General features: G+C 49.0%; 1 protein-coding gene across 1 annotated transcript in view; it reads left to right on the top strand.

Moving 5' to 3' along the window:
* The window catches only part of CREB3L4 (cAMP responsive element binding protein 3 like 4), a 31,178-nt gene extending 10,552 nt beyond the window's left edge, over positions 1 to 20,626 (top strand). Inside the window, exons 3-10 of the mRNA XM_048509886.1 lie at positions 3,110 to 3,362; positions 6,019 to 6,131; positions 8,323 to 8,463; positions 9,968 to 10,074; positions 13,075 to 13,143; positions 16,970 to 17,054; positions 17,637 to 17,733; positions 20,035 to 20,626. Coding sequence (XP_048365843.1) covers positions 3,110 to 3,362; positions 6,019 to 6,131; positions 8,323 to 8,463; positions 9,968 to 10,074; positions 13,075 to 13,143; positions 16,970 to 17,054; positions 17,637 to 17,733; positions 20,035 to 20,333 — 1,164 coding nt within the window. The 3' untranslated portion in view covers positions 20,334 to 20,626. The remainder of the gene's footprint in view (positions 1 to 3,109; positions 3,363 to 6,018; positions 6,132 to 8,322; positions 8,464 to 9,967; positions 10,075 to 13,074; positions 13,144 to 16,969; positions 17,055 to 17,636; positions 17,734 to 20,034) is intronic.
* The last annotated feature ends 495 nt before the right edge of the window (positions 20,627 to 21,121 follow it).

The following is a 21,121-nucleotide window of genomic DNA, read 5'->3' on the forward strand; positions in this document are numbered from 1 at the left end:
GGCTGGGGAGATGCCCGGGCGGAAGTTTCCCGACGGGCATTCGCTTCTCCAGTGGAAGCCTTTCTGGCACTGGGGGCATCGGGTTTTTGGCTGCCTTGGGGGTCTTCGCCTCCTGGGGGAGGATCCCCCTCCGTCGGGATTGTAGGCCCCCCCGCCGGGCAGCCTACATTCCCTCCGGAAGTGTCCTGGCCTGCCGCAATTGAAGCAATCATCCTGGGGCTGTCCCCTGGCGGTGGAGAGTGCTGCGGCGAGGAGACTGGCTTGGTGGGTGGAGGACCCAATGTCCTGGCAAGCCTTAAGCATGTCGGCCAGTTCGGGGTCCCTGCCTAGGCCCGTGATTGCTCTGCGGCACTCAGTGGAGGCGTTCTCCTTGGCGAGGCTCAAAAGGAGCTCGTTCTGGGCCACCTCGCTATCTACCTGCCTTTTGAGGGCTTCCTGGAGCCTGTTCACAAAGTCAGCATAGGGCTCTTGGGGCTTTTGTCGGATGGTAGAGAAACTTTGGGTTGGCTGCCTGGCACTGGGGACCTTTACGAACGCCTTGTAGGCACAGTCAGAGGCGACCCGCCAAAGGTGGCCAGCTCTGCTTGGAACAATCTGATCGTTGGGGTTGGCGAAAGCCTCGCGGCCGTAAAGCTTCTGCCTTGGCGGTGTAAGCGCCGCCAGAGGTTGCTCACCTCTGTTCACGCACTGCTGGCGGTGCTCGCTTTCCCCAGACCACATACCAATGCGGGGTTCAAGAGCATCTGAAAGGTGGTTTTCCAGTCCTCTGGAACCATTAGGTGATTCCTACGCTGACTGCTTCCAGCATGCCTCTCACATAGGGGCTGGTTATTCCCTCGTCCCGCATTGCCTTGCGGAGTTCGAAGTGAGATATGTTGCTTAACCTAGGGGGCGGTGACCGACAACTCGCCGAATGATGCCATCCTCCCCCTCATGATCGGTGTAGTGGACGGGGCACATGGCAAGGATATGCGGCATGCGTCTTCTGTCAGGGTTTCCTTTTTTTGCAGATCGTGGCTATCACGGCTCTGCTAGGGTTTTGAAACCAGCGCCATTGCGATGGTGCTGGCGGTCGCGGTGGCTTCAGAAAATGAAGAAGGGGCGAAGCCGGAGGAGGAAGCTGAGCAGCAAGGAAAGAGATTTGAAGGCCGAAGGGGAAACAAGGGAGGCAGAAGGAGGACGAAGCGTCCAATTTGAAGTGGATAGAGAAAGTTCCGAGGGTGAAACTGGAAGCTGAAGACCGAAAGGCGGTGATCTGTGGCAAAGGGAGCCATAGATTATACCAGGCTGATGCGCGACATAACATTGTCTCCACGTCGGTAACGCGAGTGACATCGTAGCGCGAGGCTCTGTGTAGAAAAGTGCGCCCGATGTTTTCCCAATCCTTAAGATTCAATGTCCCCCTTTCTGGGTACCATGGACATTGAGCTTCAATCTCCTCAACCAATTTGCGCAGCTCCCCTCTCTTTATGGAGACCCTGCCGCTTTTCGCTAGCGCTTTCAACTCGCTAACGTGCTTGTCATAAGCCCTGCTTTTGCAAGCTCCCATACTTACCGTTGTTTCGTCGGACAAGAGAGTGTCCTGGAACTCGGATCCCCTGGATCTCGCCAATCCAGCGGTGGAAGCGGTACCGAGATAAGTCCCTGGATCGCCGAAATCCAGCCCGGTGGTATTACCGGATAAGGGGAGTCCCTGGATGCGCCCGATCGAAACGTCGATACCTTGACAACCCTTTCCCAGGCGACGGTAAGCAGGGTGGAGGTTCGAGGATTCCCGGGTTTCGGCACCAGCTTGTAGTCGTGCCTGCGAAGTCAGCGTAAGAACGAGACGAGACGTGGAGATATCATCTGGTGGAGAGAGCCAGCAGCGGGGTCCGTGATCCTGGCAACTCTGCCGCGTGCTAGTTCCTCGCACCTTTTATTAGGGTTCTAGTGGGGGCGTGCAAAGGGGTGGATCGGTAGGTGACCGGGAGAGCGGGAGACCGGGAGAGCGGGAGCTCATCATGTGATGTATGATCTCATCTGGCTGCTACGTGTGGGAAGAGGTGTCCGCGTCTGGGCCTAATCCGCACCTGGGGGCAGAAGCCCTATTGTCCCTTTGTCTGGGACACCCGGTGGTTGTGAGCCAGGTAGTTCATGACCTGTGACTCATCAGGGGGTGGGGGCAGGGGAGCGGGTGCGACCAGAAGGCCGTAGTTGGGCTGGCATGCCAGCGCTCTGCCTATGGTGCTGCTGGGTCAGCGGCTCATCCCTACACACAAGCAGGTAGAAAATGCTTTATTTCTCCCGCCCAAACCTCTTACTTTCGTTTCCCTCACTAACGCCTGCCATTTTGTGTGCTACAACAGATTGTCCATGAAGATTCCCCACGGAGGTTTCCTCTTGCAACTCATCCATTTGCTATTTCGTTGTAAAAGTAGATGAATAACGTTTGTTTTGCCTAGTGATCCCACATACATGTCGTTTTTCCTTTTTTTTGTTTTGAGGGGGATGTCTGCGAAGCTACGTCAACATGATCAGAGAAGCTGCAATATGCGCATATTTGTGTCGGCGCAGCTTCACAGACAGCCTCCTCAAAACAAAACAAAAGGAAAAATGACTCCTGCATGGGATCACTGGGCTAAACAAACTTTATTCATCTACTTTTTACAGTGGACTAGCAAACGGATGAAGTGCAAGCAGAGGAAACCTCTACGGGGAATCTCCAAAGATAATCTCCGCAGTAGCACACAAAATGGCGGTCGCCACTGTGAAACTGACAAGAGATCTGTGCAGCAGATGGGGGGAAAGATCCGTTTTGGCTGGCGACGCTTGTGTTCTCCCATGCTGTGGGAACACAAAATCCCCCAAATGAATCTTTTCATGACATCCTAAAGACATTATATTTATGCTGTGCGGAATCCACCTCTGTGTGAATATATTTATCATATCATTTTGAAGACAATTAGGGGAAATAAAAAAACACAAGCGGGGCGGGGGTGTCGTCTCCTGTCAGGAGAAGTCCATGGAGCAGAATCTGCATGGACCAACAACCTCCACGCAACCTGCTACGAATCCCCACCCCACAAAGGCCAGCCTGCCCCACTTACATTGTGTGTCTCTGCTCCAGATCCAGAATGAGAGCGACCCGGAAGACCTCTTGCAAATGTTCATCGATCCGAACGAGATCTACAGTTCCAGGAGCCCCCTGGCCTCCCCGGAGAGCGACAGCGGGATCTCGGATGACCCCCATGCAGACACCCCCTCACAAAACACGGCTGTCCCCCCAGATTTATCCCCCACAGCCATTTACGAGGTCATCTGTGACTCTGGGTTGACGGAAGGGGAAACTCTGCCGGGCAACCTCTTCTCCAGCCACCGAGGTAAACATGGGCCTGAGGAGAGGATACGTAGCTGCCAGTTCCTGTGGGGGTTGTTGACTAGGTGGTTTCATTCAGATTCATCCTTTCTTCCTGTTCCATCCACTGCCTGCTTTCTTTGTTTCTACCTTCTTCAGTGGGGAGAAGAGAGCCAGTGTGGTGTAGTGGTTAAGAGCAGGTGCACTCTAATCTGGAGAACCAGGTTTGATTCCCCGCTCTGCCGCTTGAGCTGTGGAGGCTTATCTGGGGCACCAGATTAGCTTGTGCACTCCAACATATGCCAGCTGGGTGACCTTGGTGTAGTCACAGTTCTTTGGAGCTGTCTCAGCCCCACCCACCTCACAGGGCGTTCGTTGTGTGAGGGGAAGGGAAAAGAGATTGTAAGCCCCTTTGAGACTCCTTACAGGAGAGAAAGGGGGGATAAACACCAAACTCTTCTTCTTCTTCTCTTTGTAAATTTTAAGGCCTGGAAGAGCTACTGGACTGAAGCCGTACAGTTGCCAGACTCCAGGGAGGGCCTAGAGATCTCCCACAACTGATTTCCAGAGTAAAGAGATCTGTTCCCCTTTGAAGGGTGGGCCTTGGGCATTAAACCCTGTTGAGATCCCTCCCCTCTTGCCTACATCTAACACTCCACAGCCTCTGCCCTGAAATTCCAGGCATTTTCCAACCCAAAGCTGGCAACTGTAAGTGAAGGTTGCTTCTGTCTTCCTATATTTGGTCATTGACTGTAAATAAAGTCTTCTCCTTCTCCTTCTCCTTCTCCTTCTCCTTCTCCTTCTCCTTCTCCTTCTCCTTCTCCTTCTTCTTCTTCTGACTCCTTGGAAACAAACTTTACTTCCCTGTAATTTAGCTAAGATAAACTTTGAAAGATTTGAGCTGCCAAAGCCCTACAAGGAGAGATTCAGGCAGCTGGGGATGTTTTGTTTGGTGGAGAGAACATTAAGAGGTGACATGATAGCCCTGTTTTGATATTTGAAGGGATGTCATCAGAGGTGGGATCCAGCAGGTTCTCACCAGTTCCCGAGAGTGGGTTACTAATTATTTGTGTGTGCCGAGAGGGGGTTACTAATTGGGTCTGCTTTTCCGTTAGAAATTCCATTAGGTCCAAAAATCATAAAGTCCTGTTGTTTCCTATATAGCTGGTTAGCGAAGGTAGAAAACAGGATAATTCTCCCTGTTGGGCTGTTTTAAAAACATGTTTTAGAAATATGGTCAAGTTCCTTGTTTCAGGAAAGTATCCTTCTTTTGATTTCTAGAAACAAAATTAAGTATTTGAAAGTATGAAGTATTTGACAGGCAGTCAATTAGAGGAGAAGTAGTTGTTTCTGTTGGCAGCAGACGATAGGACTTGCTATAATGAGTGTAAATTATGGACAGAAAGATACCAGCTGGAAATTAGGAACTTTTTTTTACAGTAAGAGTTTTTTACAGTAACAGAGAAATTATTAATGCCCCGCCCCCGGAATGCCCGGCCACGCCCCCGTCGTGCCCCACCCAGCCCCATTGGCGCTACGCCACTGTTTGAATCCCACCACCATGGGAACCTGTTACTAAAATTTTTGGATCCCACCACTGGATGTCATGTTGGGGAGGGAGCAAGCTTGTTTTCTGCTGCTCCAGAGACGAGGACCAGGAGTAATGAGTCCAAGGTGAAGGAAAAGAGATTTCACCTGAAAAAGCTCCTGACAGTAAGGGCTGTTCGACAGTGGAATCCACTACCTCAGAGTGTGGTGGAGGTTTTTAAAGAGACTTCCTTCTTTGGAGGTTTTTAAAGAGAGGCTGGATGGCCATCTGTCAGGAGTGCTTTGATTATGTGTTCCTGCATTGCAGCGGGTTGGACTTGATGGCCCTTGAGGTCTCTTCCAACTCTATGATTCTATGATAAAGTACCTTTCATCAGAAGAGCCCTGCAGGGTCGGACTGTCTGGTCCAGCGTTCTTTCCCCAGAATGCCCATCCAGATACCCGCAGAAAACATACAAGTTGGGCATGAAGACCCTTCCCTTTTGTTTGCCATCAGGAATTGGTCTTTAGAGATACATCCCAAGAAGATGAGAAAAGGCAGATCACTCGCATGCACATAAAGAAATGCATTCTCCAAACAGTTGCTAGTTCCACTGAAGAACTGAAACAGGTCGTTGGTAATCCCTAGCCTTTATGGTGGCGCATTGGGGTTGAAGGTACACATGGAAATATCCAACTTGATTCTAATCTGGAGAACCAGGTTCGATTCCTCCCTCTTCCACAATGAACGCTGCTGGGAGACCATGGGCCAGCCACAGTTCTCTCAGAACTCACTCAGCCCTTGTGGAGGCAGGCAGTGGAAAACCACCTCTGAGTGTCTCTTGCCTTGAAAACCCTACAGCAGTGGTGGTGAACCTTTGGCACTCCAGATGTTATGGACTACAATTCCCATCAGCCCCTGCCAGCATGGCCAAGGGGCTGATGGGAATTGTAGTCCATAACATCTGGAGTGCCAAAGGTTCGCCACCATAGCCCTACAGGGTCGCCATAAGTCAGCTGTGACTTGACAATGCATTTCATATCAAGTCTCATTGAGTTTCAGGAGTAGCAGGGGCAGCAGGCAAACCTACCCCTGTCCCGTCCCTGAAATTCATGCACCTCTGGCTTGAAACCACCTGTCTTGGGTTCCCCAGAAAACTGGACTCCCCCGGTCATGTTTCCCGAGGCCTGCATTACTAGTGAAATTTCACCAGTCCTCTTTGAGAACACGGCGAAAACCAGCATGGCGGAGATATCCGGGGACCAGGTAAGGTCCTGGGACTGGAGAAGGGCATTAGAAGGGACTTGACCCTCAGGCTGCCAAACCAAGGTCCTGCCACCTGACCTGCTCTGACCTATTGCAGTTAAGTCTTAACCTACTGCATCTGTGTATGGTTCTCCAGTTGCACAGTGGCAGATAGGAAGGCGCTCCAAAGGGTGATCACTACTGCACAGAGGATTATCGGCTGCCCTCTCACCTCCTTGGGAAGGAGCTCACCATAACTCCTGAAGCCTAAAGAAAACTGAAACTGTTCTTAGAGGGGCCGTCTCATCCAGCACACTCTCTTTTTGAACTGTTACCATCCGGCAGATGATACAGGTCTATCAAAACTAGGACAAAGAGGCTTAGAGACAGCTTCTACTCTAGAGCTGTGGCTATGCTGAACTCCGCGGCTTCGTGTTGATGTGTTTGGGGCTGTGTAGGGATGGGTGGAGGAAGGGGAAAGTGAGGATGGGGTATGAGTCTGAAATTGTGTGCATCGAGGAATGCTGCTCTAAATTTCGTTGTGCGTGCACAATGACAATAAAATGCTTATGCTTATGAAAGAGCCTGCCCCATTGATCAGGCTGATTTTGCTGTACTATCCTCCTTTAGCCAGCAGTTGGCGCTAGTGCATAGGCTGATATCCCTCAGGTCCAATACTAGTTAAAGGTTGGAAAAATCCTAACCCTAAGAGGGACTTGAGGATTGTTGTGGTATCTCAAAAGAAAGGGCACTCTGCATGTACTCAGAGATGCCATGCCAGAGGGGGAAAGGTTCTGAATAAATGGCACCACAGGGGAGAGCGCCAGTTCTAGAGACTGTTCCAAAGCAAGCTTCAAAGCATAAGCATAAGCATAAGCATTTTATTGTCATTGTGCACGCACAACGAAATTTACAGCAGCATTCCTCGATGCACACAATTTCAGACTCATACCCCATCCTCACTTTCCCCTCCCTCCACCCATCCCTACACAGCCTCAAACACATCAACACGAAGCCACGGAGTTCAGCATAGCCACAGCTCTAGAGTAGAAGCTGTCTCTAAGCCTCTTTGTCCTAGTTTTGGTAGACCTGTATCGTCTGCCGGATGGTAACAGTTCAAAAAGAGAGTGTGCTGGATGAGACGGGTCTCTCAGAATATTTTGGGCTTTCTTTAGGCTTCGGGAATTATAGAGATCTTCCAAGGAGGGGAGAGGGCAGCCGATAATCCTCTGTGCACCCTTTGGAGCGCCTTCCTATCTGCCCCTGTGCAACTGGAGAACCATACACAGATGCAGTAGGTTAAGACCTAAAACTGGCGAGGTGCAGTGAAATGTGGAAAAACAGTGAAATGCCACAAGGATCCCCTGTAAAATGGCCCCCCAGGCAGCTGCCCTTCTACATTGGCGGCACCTCAGCCCCTGATATTTTGTGACTTTCTCCTGCCAAAATCTGGAGATGTCATCCAACCACCGCAGCTAACAACCAGCAAGCGGCCTTTCTAATTTGCTCCACGGTGTTTTAAGTCCACCTAAGTGAGCAATTATCACATCTTAGGACAACAAGCCCCACAAGTCGATTATAATTGTCAATTAAAGGAGTAGCTACCAATCTTGATCCTCCTTGATCTCAGATTGCAAATGCCTTAGGAGCAGCAGTGGTATAGGAGGTTAAGAGCTCGTGTATCTAAACTGGAGGAACCAGGTTTGATTCTCAGCTCTGCCGCCTGAGCTGTGGAGGCTTATCTGGGGAATTCAGATTAGCCTGTACACTCCCACACACGCCAGCTGGGTGACCTTGGGCTAGTCACAGCTTCTCGGAGCCCTCTCAGCCCCACCTACCTCACAGGGTGTTTGTTGTGAGGGGGGAAGGGCAAGGAGATTGTAAGCCCCTTTGAGTCTCCTGCGGGAGAGAAAGGGGGGATATAAATCCAAACTCTTCTTCTTCTTCTTAGCAGACCAGGTGCTCAGGAGCAGCAGCAGCAGAAGGCCGTTGCTTTCACATCCTGCACGTGAGCTCCCAAAGGCACCTGGTGGGCCACTGCGAGTAGCAGAGTGCTGGACTAGATGGACTCTGGTCTGATCCAGCAAGCTAGTTCTTAGAAGGGGGTGGCAACAGATGCGCTTCCCCAGAGGCGGTGTCCATTATTATTTGTTTGTTTGTTTGTATTTTATTGCATTGGTCTTGCGTGCTGCCCTCCTCTGACTGGCTTCAGCTCACACTGTCTGCCTCCGGGTGGGTGGAAAAGGGCTCCTTCCTGCCATATCATATCCCTGGCTTCTTCTTGTCCGACGAGGAAAAGCGGCTACTGAGCCAGGAGGGCGTTTCGGTGCAAGGAAACCTACCTCTCACCAAGGTATGTGGGCTATGCGAATGAGAAGGTCCTGGCTGCAGAAGAGATGCAAATGGATATGGAATCAGGGCAGGGTTGGGCTGTGGTTCAGCAGTAAAATATCTCCTTTGCAGCCATAAATATTTTAATCAATAAAAATATGGGGTGTAGATTACAGACCCTTGACCTGGATGGCCCAGGCTAGCCCATATTCCAGGTGAGGTCTGACCAGTGCAAATGGACAGATACTATTACATTAAGGTGACCAGATAGTCACCTTCACGAACCGGGACAGGCAGGCGGGCGGCCACGCGCGCGCAGCTGCAGGAGTGCACTGCCTTCTGGGGCGCTCCTGTTTCCCGCCCTGTGACAGGCAGCGCCCCAGAAGCCCGTGCGCTCCTGCAGCCGCGCGGGAGGCTGCCGCACTGCCTTGTGCCCCAGATGGCAGTGCGGCAGCCTTCCAAAACCCGGGACATTTGGAAAAACCCCCGGGACAAGTTGTTTTGAGGCGGGACTGTCCCGCCAAAAGCAGGACGTCTGGTCAGCCTATATTACATCCCTCGATCGCGACACTATACTCCTATTGATGCAGCCCAGAATTGCATTGGCTGTCTTAGCTGCCACATCACACTGTTGACTCGTGTTCAGTTTGTGTTCTGCTAAGACTCCCAGATCCCTTTCATACGTACTGTTGTCAAGCCAGGTGTTGCTGTGCATTTCTTTTTTGCTGCCGAAGTGTTATATGTTACATTTCTCCCTGTTGAAATCCATTTGTTTGTTTCGGCCCAGCTGTTTAATCTTTCAAGGCCATTTTGAATTCTGATCCTTTCATCTGGGGCATCAGGTAGCCCTTCTAATTTGATGTCATTTGCAAATTTGATTAGCATGCCCTCTAGTCCATCATCCAAGTCATTGATAAAAATATTGGGCCTAGGGCAGAACCCTGTGGCACCCCAGTAGTCACTTCTCTCCAGAATGAAGATGACCCATTAATGAGCACCCTTTGGGTTTGGTCAGTCAGTTACAAATCCATTTTACGGCAGCATTGTCTAGCCCACATTTTATTAGGTTTTTTTGCAAGAATATCATGGGGAACCTTGTCAAAAGCCTTACTGAAATCAAGCCATGCTATATCCACAGCATTCTCTTCGTCTACCAAGCTTGTCACTCTATCAATACGATAAGTCTGGCATGTCTTACTGGTATTTTTGAGACACCCATGCTGAGTTTTAGTGATCACAGCATTCCCTTCTTAGTGCTTACAGACTGTCTGTTTAATGATCTGCTCTAGTATCTTTCCTGGTATTGATGTCAGGCTGACTGGGCGTTAATTGTTTGAGGCTTCTTTTTTCTGCTTTTTGAAGATGGGGACAACGTTAGCCCTCCTACAGTTTGCTGGGAGTTTTCCTGTTCTCCAGGAAATCTTAAAGATTATTGCCAGTGGTTCTGAGATTTGTGAGGGTTGGGAGAGCCTAGATGAGGACTCGTGGATGACAAATCCCTGTTCCTCTTCCACCCAAACACGCAGGCAGAGGAACGAGTCCTGAAAAAAGTGCGGCGGAAAATTAGGAACAAACAGTCAGCTCAAGACAGCCGCAAACGGAAGAAGGAGTACATCGATGGGTTGGAAAGTCGGTAAGTACCATCCAGGGGGACATATGGGGGCAAATGTCCACAGGTTGGGGCCATTTAGGGGTTAGGATTAGTGTTAGGAAAATTGCCCCCCACACCCCTCCTCCTTCTCCCCAGGTCCATATACTGACTCCATACACTGATCTTGGTAGGGGAGGGCGGCTGCCCGAGGGGGGGGGGGCGGGCGGGCAGAAAACTCAGATTTTGAACTGGGCTACATTTGCCCTAGATACGCCTCTGCTGGTGAGAACAGAGCTGGGAAGCTGTTTAATTTCATTTTATATATCATAAAAATTTACTGTCTCTCACTTTTCTGGCAAAGGCTAGCAAGCACTTTAAAGGATTAAAAGAATTCCTTTAAGGTAAGCAAGTATTAAAATATGAGAACATCATAATCCATAATAGAACTTACATTGGCTCATTCCGCACATGCAGAATAATGCACTTTCAAACTGCTTTCGGTGCTCTTTGAAGCTGTGCAGAATAGCAAAATCCACTTGCAAACAGTTGTGAAAGTGGTTTGAAAACGCATTATTTTGCGCATGCGGAAGGGGCCATAGATCAGAAATGACAGTGCCAATAAATTTACATTTTTGCTTCATTTATACCTCGGCTTTCTCCCCAATGAGGACTCAAAGCCATTTGCGCTTTTCTCCACTCCAGACTGAGAGTGGTCAATCCCACATAACGATAATAAAACTTCTTGCAGACGTTTCAAAAAGAACTGTTTTGACTTTTTTTTGTCCACGTAGCACAAAAAGAAAAGCATTGCCAGTTTAGGTTCTTTTTCAGCCTTTCCCCCACTAGAGTACTTACTTTCAGTTTCTCCCCATCTTGTGCCCACAATTTTCGGCTACTGCTGGGATTGTCCGTGCCGCCTGCCATTTGTCACATGTGTTTGCTATGGAGGTTGCCTCTGCTGGCAGCAGGGGCATACCTAGGCAAACTGGTGCCTGGGGACAAAACCTGAGTTTGGCGCCCCCCTCCCCGCCCGGGGTATGGGCTGCCACCCTCCCCCACCATGACCAAACAATGATTTTTTGTACTAGCTCACAGAAACACTTCCCCCTCCCATCAAAACATACATGGCTCTCTCCCCACCAACTGTTTTCCTAATTTCCTAATCACAACAACCCTATGAGGTAGGTTGTTAGCCTGAGAAACAACACCAAGCCAGTGCAAGTGGGTATTAAGCATGTAAATCTCTCACAAATCACCCCCAGCAAAACATTTACCAAACAAATGTCAGCATCATCTCTCACAAAACACCTCCAGTGGAATCCACTTTCAATGGTGTTTAAACTAGGGAGCTCAGATTCTTCTTTTAAACCTACCTTAAAGGGAGAATCAGGGGTCCCCGGTTAAAACAAAATGGAAAGTGATGCTGTTTGGGGTTGGATTCTCCCCCACCCTGAAACAGCATCACTTTTGAGAGTTGGAGATTCAGATGAAACAAATAGCAGATTCAGCTGGAATCTGGGCAAAAATTGTCCGATTATGTCCTGCCCAAATATGAACAAATGCGAATGCAAGGTATTTGGGTTTTTTTGGGGTATTTTTGGTGTTTTTTCGGCCTGCAGGGAGCACATTTTTAAAGCTAGCAGCACCATTATTTCAGGGCATCATCCAGAGACTGCTCTGATGATACCACCTGAGTTTGGCGATGTTTGGTTCAGGGGCAGCAAAGTTATGGACGCCCAAATGGAATGCCCCCATTCCCATTGTTTTCAATGGGAGCTAACCTGAGATGGGGGCTACCCATTTGAGGGACCATAACTTTGGTCCCCCTGAACATAACTTCACAAGCAGGTAACATCATAAGAATAGTTGGGTGACACCCTGAAATTTTGAAAGGTAGTCACTAGCTTTAAAATACACCCCCTCCAGGCACCCCAAGAAATTTGCCCAAGATTCTTTGTTTTGCAGTGACTTTGCTCCATTGTAGCTAATGAGGAATTTCTGAGGCAGACTGCACATTTTTGAAGATAGAGGCACCAGACTTTCAAGGTGGCTCCAAGAAACCATGAGTAATAGCATCCAAGCTTGGTGAGCTTTGCTTCTGGAATGGGGGGGGGGCGGCGAGTTGAGAGAGTTCTGAGAGAGCTAAGCCCACAGGCTTTCATGTGCAGGAGCGGGAAAACAAAATAAGCCTTTTGGGGGCCCATAGGTGAACCCCTGAAGCAAGGTCTGCCAAACCTGGATGCCTATTGCCAAGGCCTCCTGGAGCCACCGAAGTCTGGTGCCTCTATCTTCAAAAATGTGCAGCCTGCTACACTCCAAGAAATTCCCCATTGTGGCTTTTAATGTGGGTGCTGAAATAACAGCATTCTTGGTGCCCTGAAGAAGTGTATTTTTTTTAAAAGCTAGTGACACCAAATTTTCGAGGTATCATCTGTTAACAATATGAGGGATTCCACCCAAGTTTGGTGAAGTTATGTTCAGGGGGACCAAAGTTATGATCCCTCAAATGGGTAACTAGATCTCAGGTTAGACCAAATGAAAAACTGGGTTAGATCACTTCCTTTGGGGGTCCATAACTTTGCTGCCCCTAAACCAAACATCACCAAATTTGGGTGGTATCATCAGGACAGTCTCTGGATGGTACCCTGAAATTTTGGTGTTGCTAGCCTTAAAAACGCGCCCCCTGCAGGCCGGAACGTGAAAAAACACTTAAAAATTTTAAAAACCCACAAACGACCCTGAAATGTTGGCGCCCCCCCACGTGACCAAATGAGGGGTGCCCGGGGACATAGGGTACCCCCTGTCCCTAGGCAGGAACGCCACTGCCAACCCAGAGGTGGTTCCTTCCCTTCTGTAGCAGTTAATGGTGCTAAGTCCCTTAATGGATATTTTCAGCATCTAGCAGGGTGATGTATCAGGCATATTGAAGGATGAATGTAAAGCTTCCAAGAACTCACCTCTTAACTTGATGCTCACCCACTTTAGGGTGCCTCTTGAAGAGCAAACCCTAACCATCCATTCCCTTTGCTTGTTTCTTGACAGGGTTGCCACGTATTCAGCCCAGAACCAGGAACTGCAGAAGAAATTGCAGGAACTACAGACACACAACGTGTGAGTTTGTCTTTGCCCATATCCTCGGAGCAAATGCAAGAATGCATGGACGGGGACCCCAAACATGCTACCTGTGGGAACTCTAGTCCTCACCAACTCTTTTTCTGGTGTTTCTTGAGTGTTTTTAGAGAGCGAGTGGAACCAAGTGGGTCTTTTGCCCGGCAAGGTTTCAGATTGGCCATTGGAGATTTGATTGGCAGTGCAGATTTTTCAAAATGTCGTTTTGGCAGCAGCAACCTCCACAGTACAAGGATCTTTACTGTGTGTGACTAAGCTACAGCAGCCATTTTGTGGCTATCTCTGCCTCCTGAGGCAGCCATTTTGTAGCAGCTGTTTTATGGCTGCATCCATACACTGTTTCAGACTTCCAAAGGTGCCCACTGGCTCAAAAAGGTTGTGAACCTTCAGTCTGCAGTAAACCAGCAATAAGAAGAGAGCTGTTCAATCGAACCAATAGTCCATCTAGCATTCAATGTTCGCAGCCCAGCTCCCTTGACAGGCTAAAAAAAAAACAATGCACAAAGACTTCCCTTATGCCCAGCATCTGAGACTCAGAGGTAGACTGCTTCAGAACATGGATGTTTTATTTAGCTGTCATGGCTACTAGAAAGCCATTTGGAGACTAATCCCTCTTCCCATGTTCATCTAAAGCAACATGTATATTGGCTCCAGCTTGTGAAATCAATTTGCTCTGACCTTAGGCAGCCCTTACCAAATTTTAATGAAGATGTGATTTTTATTTTTTAAAAATTCCCCTAGTTTCACTTCTCAAGAAAAATAGAAGTGAAGCATTTTTAGGAGAGTTTCACATTTTGCAGCTACATTTCTTGTTGGGCTGTTTCATTTGTCATATTCTGGCCGTGTGTTGGGATTTGCAAGTGTCTGTCACAATTCAGACAGGAAGGGGTTAACTGTGTGCATGCTAATTAGTTACTGAGGTCAGAGTTTTATGGCCAGATCATTGATTAAGCAATTGGGGAGTAGCTCCTAAGGATGGTGCCTAGGGCAAATGTAACCCCCATGCTCAGAATGGGTTAACCCAGAAAGGGGTGGAGACTCAAAGAAGCAGAAGGCTGCAGAGCTCATGCAGTTTGGAGGAGACAAGGCTACCAGACTCGGACCTTGATTTGTATAAGCCCTTAACACCTTGTTAAGGGTTTTTTATGTTTGTAATGGGTGAGAGTTCTCCTGGAAACCTTCATCATGTTGAATCCTGTTCATCAAGCCCTTGGAGTCTTCAGGAGCCAGCCAACTTGCAAAGAAGAATTGGACTTGGCAGTATCAGTAGACTGTAAATATAAGGACTTGAAAATGCAACCTGAACAGGACCTTGAAGTGTGATGTTAAATGTTGATGTTATATGTTATATGTTAAGAAAGTAAACCATTTTGTTTTTGTTTTTTAAAATTTGTTGTTGCAAACTCATTCCAAGTTCTGCCCCACAGAACCCACAGATAGAGGTTACACAAACACTGCCCAGCATTGAGCTCTGTGCTCTCCCCCCACTCCATGTGGAGTTGGGGGGGCAGGGGGGCAGTTCAAGGCTGAAGTCTGCAGTTTAAAGATGGATCCAGTCATATCAAGCCCAGCCTTGAACAGAACCTTCTGCCATGACTGGGTCCAGCTTTGTACGGCTGGCTCCATCTCGCAAGTCCATGTCAGAGGTGGAAGAAGAAGAAGAAGAGTTTGGATTTATATCCCCCCTTTCTCTCCTGCAGGAGACTCAAAGGGGCTTACATCCTTGCCCTTCCCCCCTCACAACAAACACCCTGTGAGGTGGGTGGGGCTGAGAGAGCTCCAAAGAGCTGTGACTAGCCCAAGGTCACCCAGCTGGCGTGTGTGGGAGTGCACAGGCTAATCTGAATTCCCCAGATAATCTGAATTCCCACAGCTCAGGCGGCAGAGCTGGGAATCAAACCCGGTTCCTCCAGATTAGATACACGAGCTCTTAACCTCCTATGCCACTGCTGGAGCCAGCAATATAAAGCTGGACCCAGCCAGGCTGAGGCAGAGCCCCTGGTTTAAAGCTAGACCTGGCTGAACCCAGCCTTGAACTGCGTGTGTAACCTCAGCTCACGGGTTCAGTGGGGCAGAACCTGGAAGGAGTTTTGCAACAATTAAATTTTTAAACAAAATTGTTTACTTTTCCTTAACATATATAACACTCATCAAGTATTAACATTTAACGTAACAATTCAAGGTCCTGTTTAAGTTTCATTTCACGTCCCTCTAATTACAGTCCGATAATGCCCAAGTCCATTTCTTCCTGCAAGTGAGTGGCTTGTGAAGACTCCAGATGCTTGGTGTACTGGATTTGAGACAATGAAGGTCCCCAAAAGAAATCAATTACACGCAAAAAATCCTGAAACAACAAATTCTAACATTTACAATATAGCAAAAATCAACATCTCCCAATGAGATTGCAAATGCCTTAGCAGACCAGGTGCTCTGGAGCAGCAGCAGCAGCAGAAGGCCATTGCTTTCATGTCCTGCACGTGAGCTCCCAAAGGCACCTGGTGGGCCACTGCGAGTAGCAGAGTGCTGGACTAGATGGACTCTGGTCTGATCCAGCAGGCTAGTTCTTATGTTCTAGTTTCCAACAACATTGCAGTTACCTGAAACAAGGTAATCTCTTATTACTATAAGCCCAGTAGCCTTGCTTCCTCCAACTTCATGAGTTCTGCAGCCTTCTGCTTCTTTCAGTCTCCACCCCTGGACCATCCCATTCTTAACAAAGGGGTTACATGTACCCCTCCCCAAAACTCTGCATGGAGTCCAGAGGCAGGGGCACAGTTTGATGTTGGCAGGACAAGGCTTTGGGGTGGCGGGTGCTCTAGGCTTTCTGCTACCTCCCCCAATCAGCGCCTGGGGCATGAGCCCTAGCTTGCCCTACCCTAGATACGCCTTTGCTCTGAGCTTGTGCTACAAACCACCTCCTAAGTCAGATGGAACAGTTTCAAAACAGCCCCGAAGTACAGAGGTCCCATTTTTTGAAAGATGCAATTACTCCACCTTGGTAGCGGGGCCTTTACCCGTAACAGGGTGGCCTGAAGTTTACTTCTTTTTGTGACATCAAGTCACAACTGACTTACGGCGACTCCGAAGAGTTTTCATGGTAAGAGACATTCAGGCCCCTTCCGCCCATGCAGAATAGTGCACTTTCAATCTGCTTTCACAATGGTCTGCAAGTGGATTCTGCACAGTAAAATCCAGCTGCAAAGTTCATTGAAAGTGGATTGAAAGTGCATTATTCTGCATGCGCAGAAGGGGCCTCAGAGATGTTTTGTCGTTGTCTGCCTATGCATCACAACCTGGTATTCTTTGGAGGTTGCCCATCCAAACACTAACCAGAGCCAATCTAAGGCTCATTCCGCACATGCAGAATAATGCACTTTCAAACTGCTTTCAGTGCTCTTTGAAGCTGTGCGGAATGGCAAAATCCACTTGCAAACAGTTGTGAAAGTGGTTTGAAAACGCATTCTTTTGCGTGTGCGGAAGGGGCCCAGGTTAACTTCTGAGATCTGACCAGAGCAGGCTAACTTGGGGCTATCCACGTCAGGGCCTGAGATTCACTCCCTACTGATTTTATCACCTCTGCTTTGCTGTGGTCCAACAAGTTTCTCAACCCTGCAGTGAGCAGGTGGCTAGCCTATTCTGTGGAGTGGCACCCCCTTTGGTGGGGGTAATGTTGCCAAAGTCCAGGTGAAACCTGGAATCCACCCAACATTATAACTGCCCTTCAGACTTCGTTTCCCCTGGAGAAAATGGCCGCTTTTGGAAGGTAGACCGTATGGAATTATATCCCTGACGCTTTTTCTCCCCACAGATCCCTGGTCAGCCAGCTGCAGAAGCTCCAAGGCCTCATCAAGCAGACTTCCACCAAGGCCGCTCAGACCAGCACCTGCCTCGTGGTACTTGGGGGAGTAGGGGAACCGCATGGGGAGGCTGTATGCTTTTATTTGTGGCCGATTACCCACCGGTGCTCTGGCCAGTGGTGGGATCCAAAAATTATAGTAACAGGTTCCCATGGTGGTGGGATTCAAACTGTGGTGTAGCGCCAATGGGGCTGGGCGGGGCACAACGGGGGCGTGGCCGGGCATTCCAGGGGCGGGGCATTCCTGGCTGGGGCTGTGGCAAGGACACAGCCGCTGCGCCAGTCCTTGGGCGGGAAACGAATGCACGCAGGCGCAGGCTGCCACGCACTCCGGTGCACCTCCTGCTAGACTGCTTCAAGTTCTGTGCGCTACTGCTGAGAGGAGGGGCGTAACTCAGGCAAAAATCACGTGGCCAAACCACCAATTAGTAACCCCCCTCTCGGCACACACAAATAATTAGTAACCTACTCTCGGGAACCTGTGAGAACCTGCTGGATCCCGCCTCTGCTTATGCCCCAATAAATTAGTCTTAAAGGTGCCACAGGACTCTTCATTTTGTTTTTGTAAATCTATTATGTCTCAGGATTTCTTTTAAAACACCTTTATTCCCATCTACAGATCCTCATATTCTCTCTCGGGCTTCTCATCCTGCCGAGCTACTGCTCTTTGAGGCGGGGGACCCAAGTAAACCAGGAGGAGTACCAACCCTCTGGAGGTAATTTGTGGAAGAGACATGAGGTCGGAGAGAAAGAGGGGGAAGGGAGATGGAGGAGGCACCTGAGTATCTCTGGGATAGATAGAACTTCCATGTGCAGGAGCAGTATACCTCTGAACATCAGGGACTGGGAATGAATGGTGGCAATCCCCAGATAGCCTTGCTTGTAAGTTTCCAGGGCATCTCTGAAGCAAAATTCTAGACCAGGTGAAGGACGAAATTATGTCGCAATGAATATTGAAGCCAGAAATAATTCTGCTGGAACTATGCTCCTGTTGATAACCTTGTGGAACTATCTGGTCGTCTTCTCTCCAAGGAACTAAGTGTGGAATACGTAGTTTCCCCGTCCCTGATTAGCTAGATTGGAGTCCAGTAGTACCTTAGTGATCAAAAAGATTTTGGGCGTATGAGTTTTTGAGCTCCCCTTGTCAGACTGTGTCCCTTCCAGCATGGTGTAGTGGTTAAGAGCAGGTGGATTCTAATCTGGAGAACCGGGTTTGATTCCCCACTCCTCCACCTGAGTGGCAGAGGCTTATCTGGTGGACCAGATGTGTTTCTGCACTCCTACATTCCTGCTGGTTGACTGTGGGCTAGTCACACTTCTCTCAGAACTCTCTCAGCCCCACCTGCCTCACAAGGTGTCTGTTGTGGGGGGAGGAAGGGAAAGAGCTTGTAAGCCACCTTGAGTCTCCTTACAGGAGAGAAAGGTGGGATATAAGTCCAAACTCTTCTTCTTCCTTCACCTTATTTATCTCAAATTCAAAGACCTTTATTAGGCATCAAGAGAAAATACAGATAAAACTGTGCAGTAATATGATCCTGAGTTTGACAGGGTAAAACAACTGCTCATAGTTCATACAGTACAAACTTCAAGAAAATAAGTAAATAAAAGGAGAGCCAGAGCAAGAGCAAACACATTCCCTCTTACCTTCTCCCGGGAGAGATTCATGGCATACTCACAGAAAAAGCGTACATGTCCATATTGCTCAACCTCTGAGGAATCTTTGGAGCATGTTCTATTAGTCTGCCCGAAATTCATAGATCTCAGACCTAGCTTGTTTTTTTCAACACCGACTTACTTGTGCCCTCCATATTCCAAATTGAACTGCCTCTTGAACAATGAGGATCCCAGGCAGTTGAAAATGGTGGCCAAGTTCCTGCTCGATATTGTAAAATAAGTTTCTGGCTCTCCTTTTATTTACCTTATTTATCTATTTATTCCATTTCGTAACAATGGGGACCCAAAGCAGTTTATTTTGTTCTCTTCTCCTCTACTTTATCCCCACAACAGCTTTGTGAGGTAGGCCAGGCAGAGATGACTTTAAAAACAATTTAAAGAATATTTTTTTATTCGTACTGTTGAAGGCTTTCACAGCCAGAATCAACTGGCTGTTGCAGGTTTTCCAGGCTGTGTGGCCACAACATGCCTCTGAAGATGCCCGTCATAGATGCAGGTGATACGTTGGGAGCAAAAACTGCCAGACCACGGCCACACAGCCCGGAAAATCCACAACAGCCAGCGGTCACATGTCCCCAAGCGCATGCCATTTGGTCACATGTGGGGGGCCCCAGGTTCTTGCCCCCGGCCTCTTCTTCTGGCAGCTCCCTCTGTGCCGGGACGCTGTTCACCGGCTGAGTTGTTTGCCGCGGCGGTAGGCCAGCTCCTGCCCTCCCCAGGCAGCGGGGGGGGGGGTCATGCCCGGGGCACCATTTTCACCCAGTACGCCTCTGACAACAGCCAAGTATTTATTTCTCTCCCCACTCCAACCCCCCCCCCAGAAAAAATAAAGAAAAGTTTTTTGGGGAAAAAGAGATAGATCTCGCTGCAGTTACTTCACAGCTCCAAGGTAACCCAGTAAGCTTCCGTGGTAGAGTGGCATTTTGATCTTGGTTAAGGTGACCAGATGGTCACCTTTGTAAACCGGGACGGGTGGGTAGGTGGGTGGCCGCTCGCGCGCGCAGCTGCAGGAGCACATGGCCTTCTGGGGTGCTCCCGTTTGGCGGGAAACGGGAGCGCCCCAGAAGGCCGAAATGGCGATCTCTGTAGCTGCGGCGATGGCGCGGGGAGGACTGCCGAACATCTGCCGCTATTTGCGCTCCAGAAGGCAGTGCGGCAGCCTTCCAAAAATCGGGACACTTGTAAAAACCCGCGGTACGCGGGACAAATTGTTTTAAGGTGGGACTGTCCCACCAAAAGCGGGACGTCTGGTCAGCCTAATCTTGGTGCTCCCAGATCTGAAGCCAGAAATCTAACCTCTAAACTCCTCCGACTCTCCAAACGTTTTTTTGGTTCTCCCGCAGTGATCTCCAGAACAATCCTGACCGAGGGAAGACTCTCCGATCCAGAGGAGCCCCCCAGTGCTGATGAACCAGAACCACTTCTGGAATCTGAACCCCCACAGGGAAGCTTGCTGGGTCCAGATGCCAGCTGGGGAGAGAACCAGGCCAAAGACAGCATTGTGGAGAGACCGGTGAACGGATCCACTCGGGGCCCCTTCAGGAACTCCCAAACAGAACCAACAGAAAGTTTGCGGGCTAAAGCAAAGAAGCCCATGCTTGACAGAGATCTTGCCAAGCAAATACATGCAGATGAGATGTAACAGCTGGAGAGACTCTATGGGGAAAGGCTGTGGATTCAAAGCATCCGATCTCGGGACTTTTTGAAACATTTCTACAGCTTGAGACCTTTCTAGGCTGATGTGATCGGCTACACATCTCCGACCGACAAGCCGCTAAAGCAAGAAGACTCTCTGATTTTTGTTTTTAAAGATGTCACAGGGGCTTTCGGGAAGCCTGTCTACGCTGGTCTATGTATGCTTCACCTCTTCCCTGTTTATTAGGGACCATCCTCATTTTCTGGCCTCTGTCTCTAATAAATCCGGGTTCCAGGTTTTTTTTTCTGATCAGCATCAACTTGTTCAAACGGTGTTTCTTGACATGTCACTCTTCTGGTTTTTACTTCCTGAGCCCTTCGGGGATAGGGCGGTATACTAAAATTTAATAGTAATAGTAATAGTAATAGTAATAGTAATAGTAATAGTAATAGTAATAGTAATAGTAATAGTAATAGTAATAGTAATAGTAATAATAAGTTGTTCTAGTTGTGGTAGATGCATCTTGCCTGTAATGCGCATCGTACATGGCAATGCACACACATGCTTATTAAGGCCCGCTGTAATGCCCTGTCTGACCACTCACATGCTTATAAAACTGCTTTTGAATGGGGGATTTCACACCATAGAACAATAGGATTTTCCCTAGCGTTGCGTTAACCCTATGATGGCGAACCTATGGCACGGGTACCCAAGGCAGCACTCGGAGCCCTCTCTGTGGGCACGCATGCCATCATCTCCCCCTCCCCCTTCCGCCCTCGCCCAGCCAGAGGCGG

This window comes from Sphaerodactylus townsendi, linkage group LG01 (genome assembly GCF_021028975.2).
Source record: "Sphaerodactylus townsendi isolate TG3544 linkage group LG01, MPM_Stown_v2.3, whole genome shotgun sequence".
NCBI lineage: Eukaryota > Metazoa > Chordata > Lepidosauria > Squamata > Sphaerodactylidae > Sphaerodactylus > Sphaerodactylus townsendi.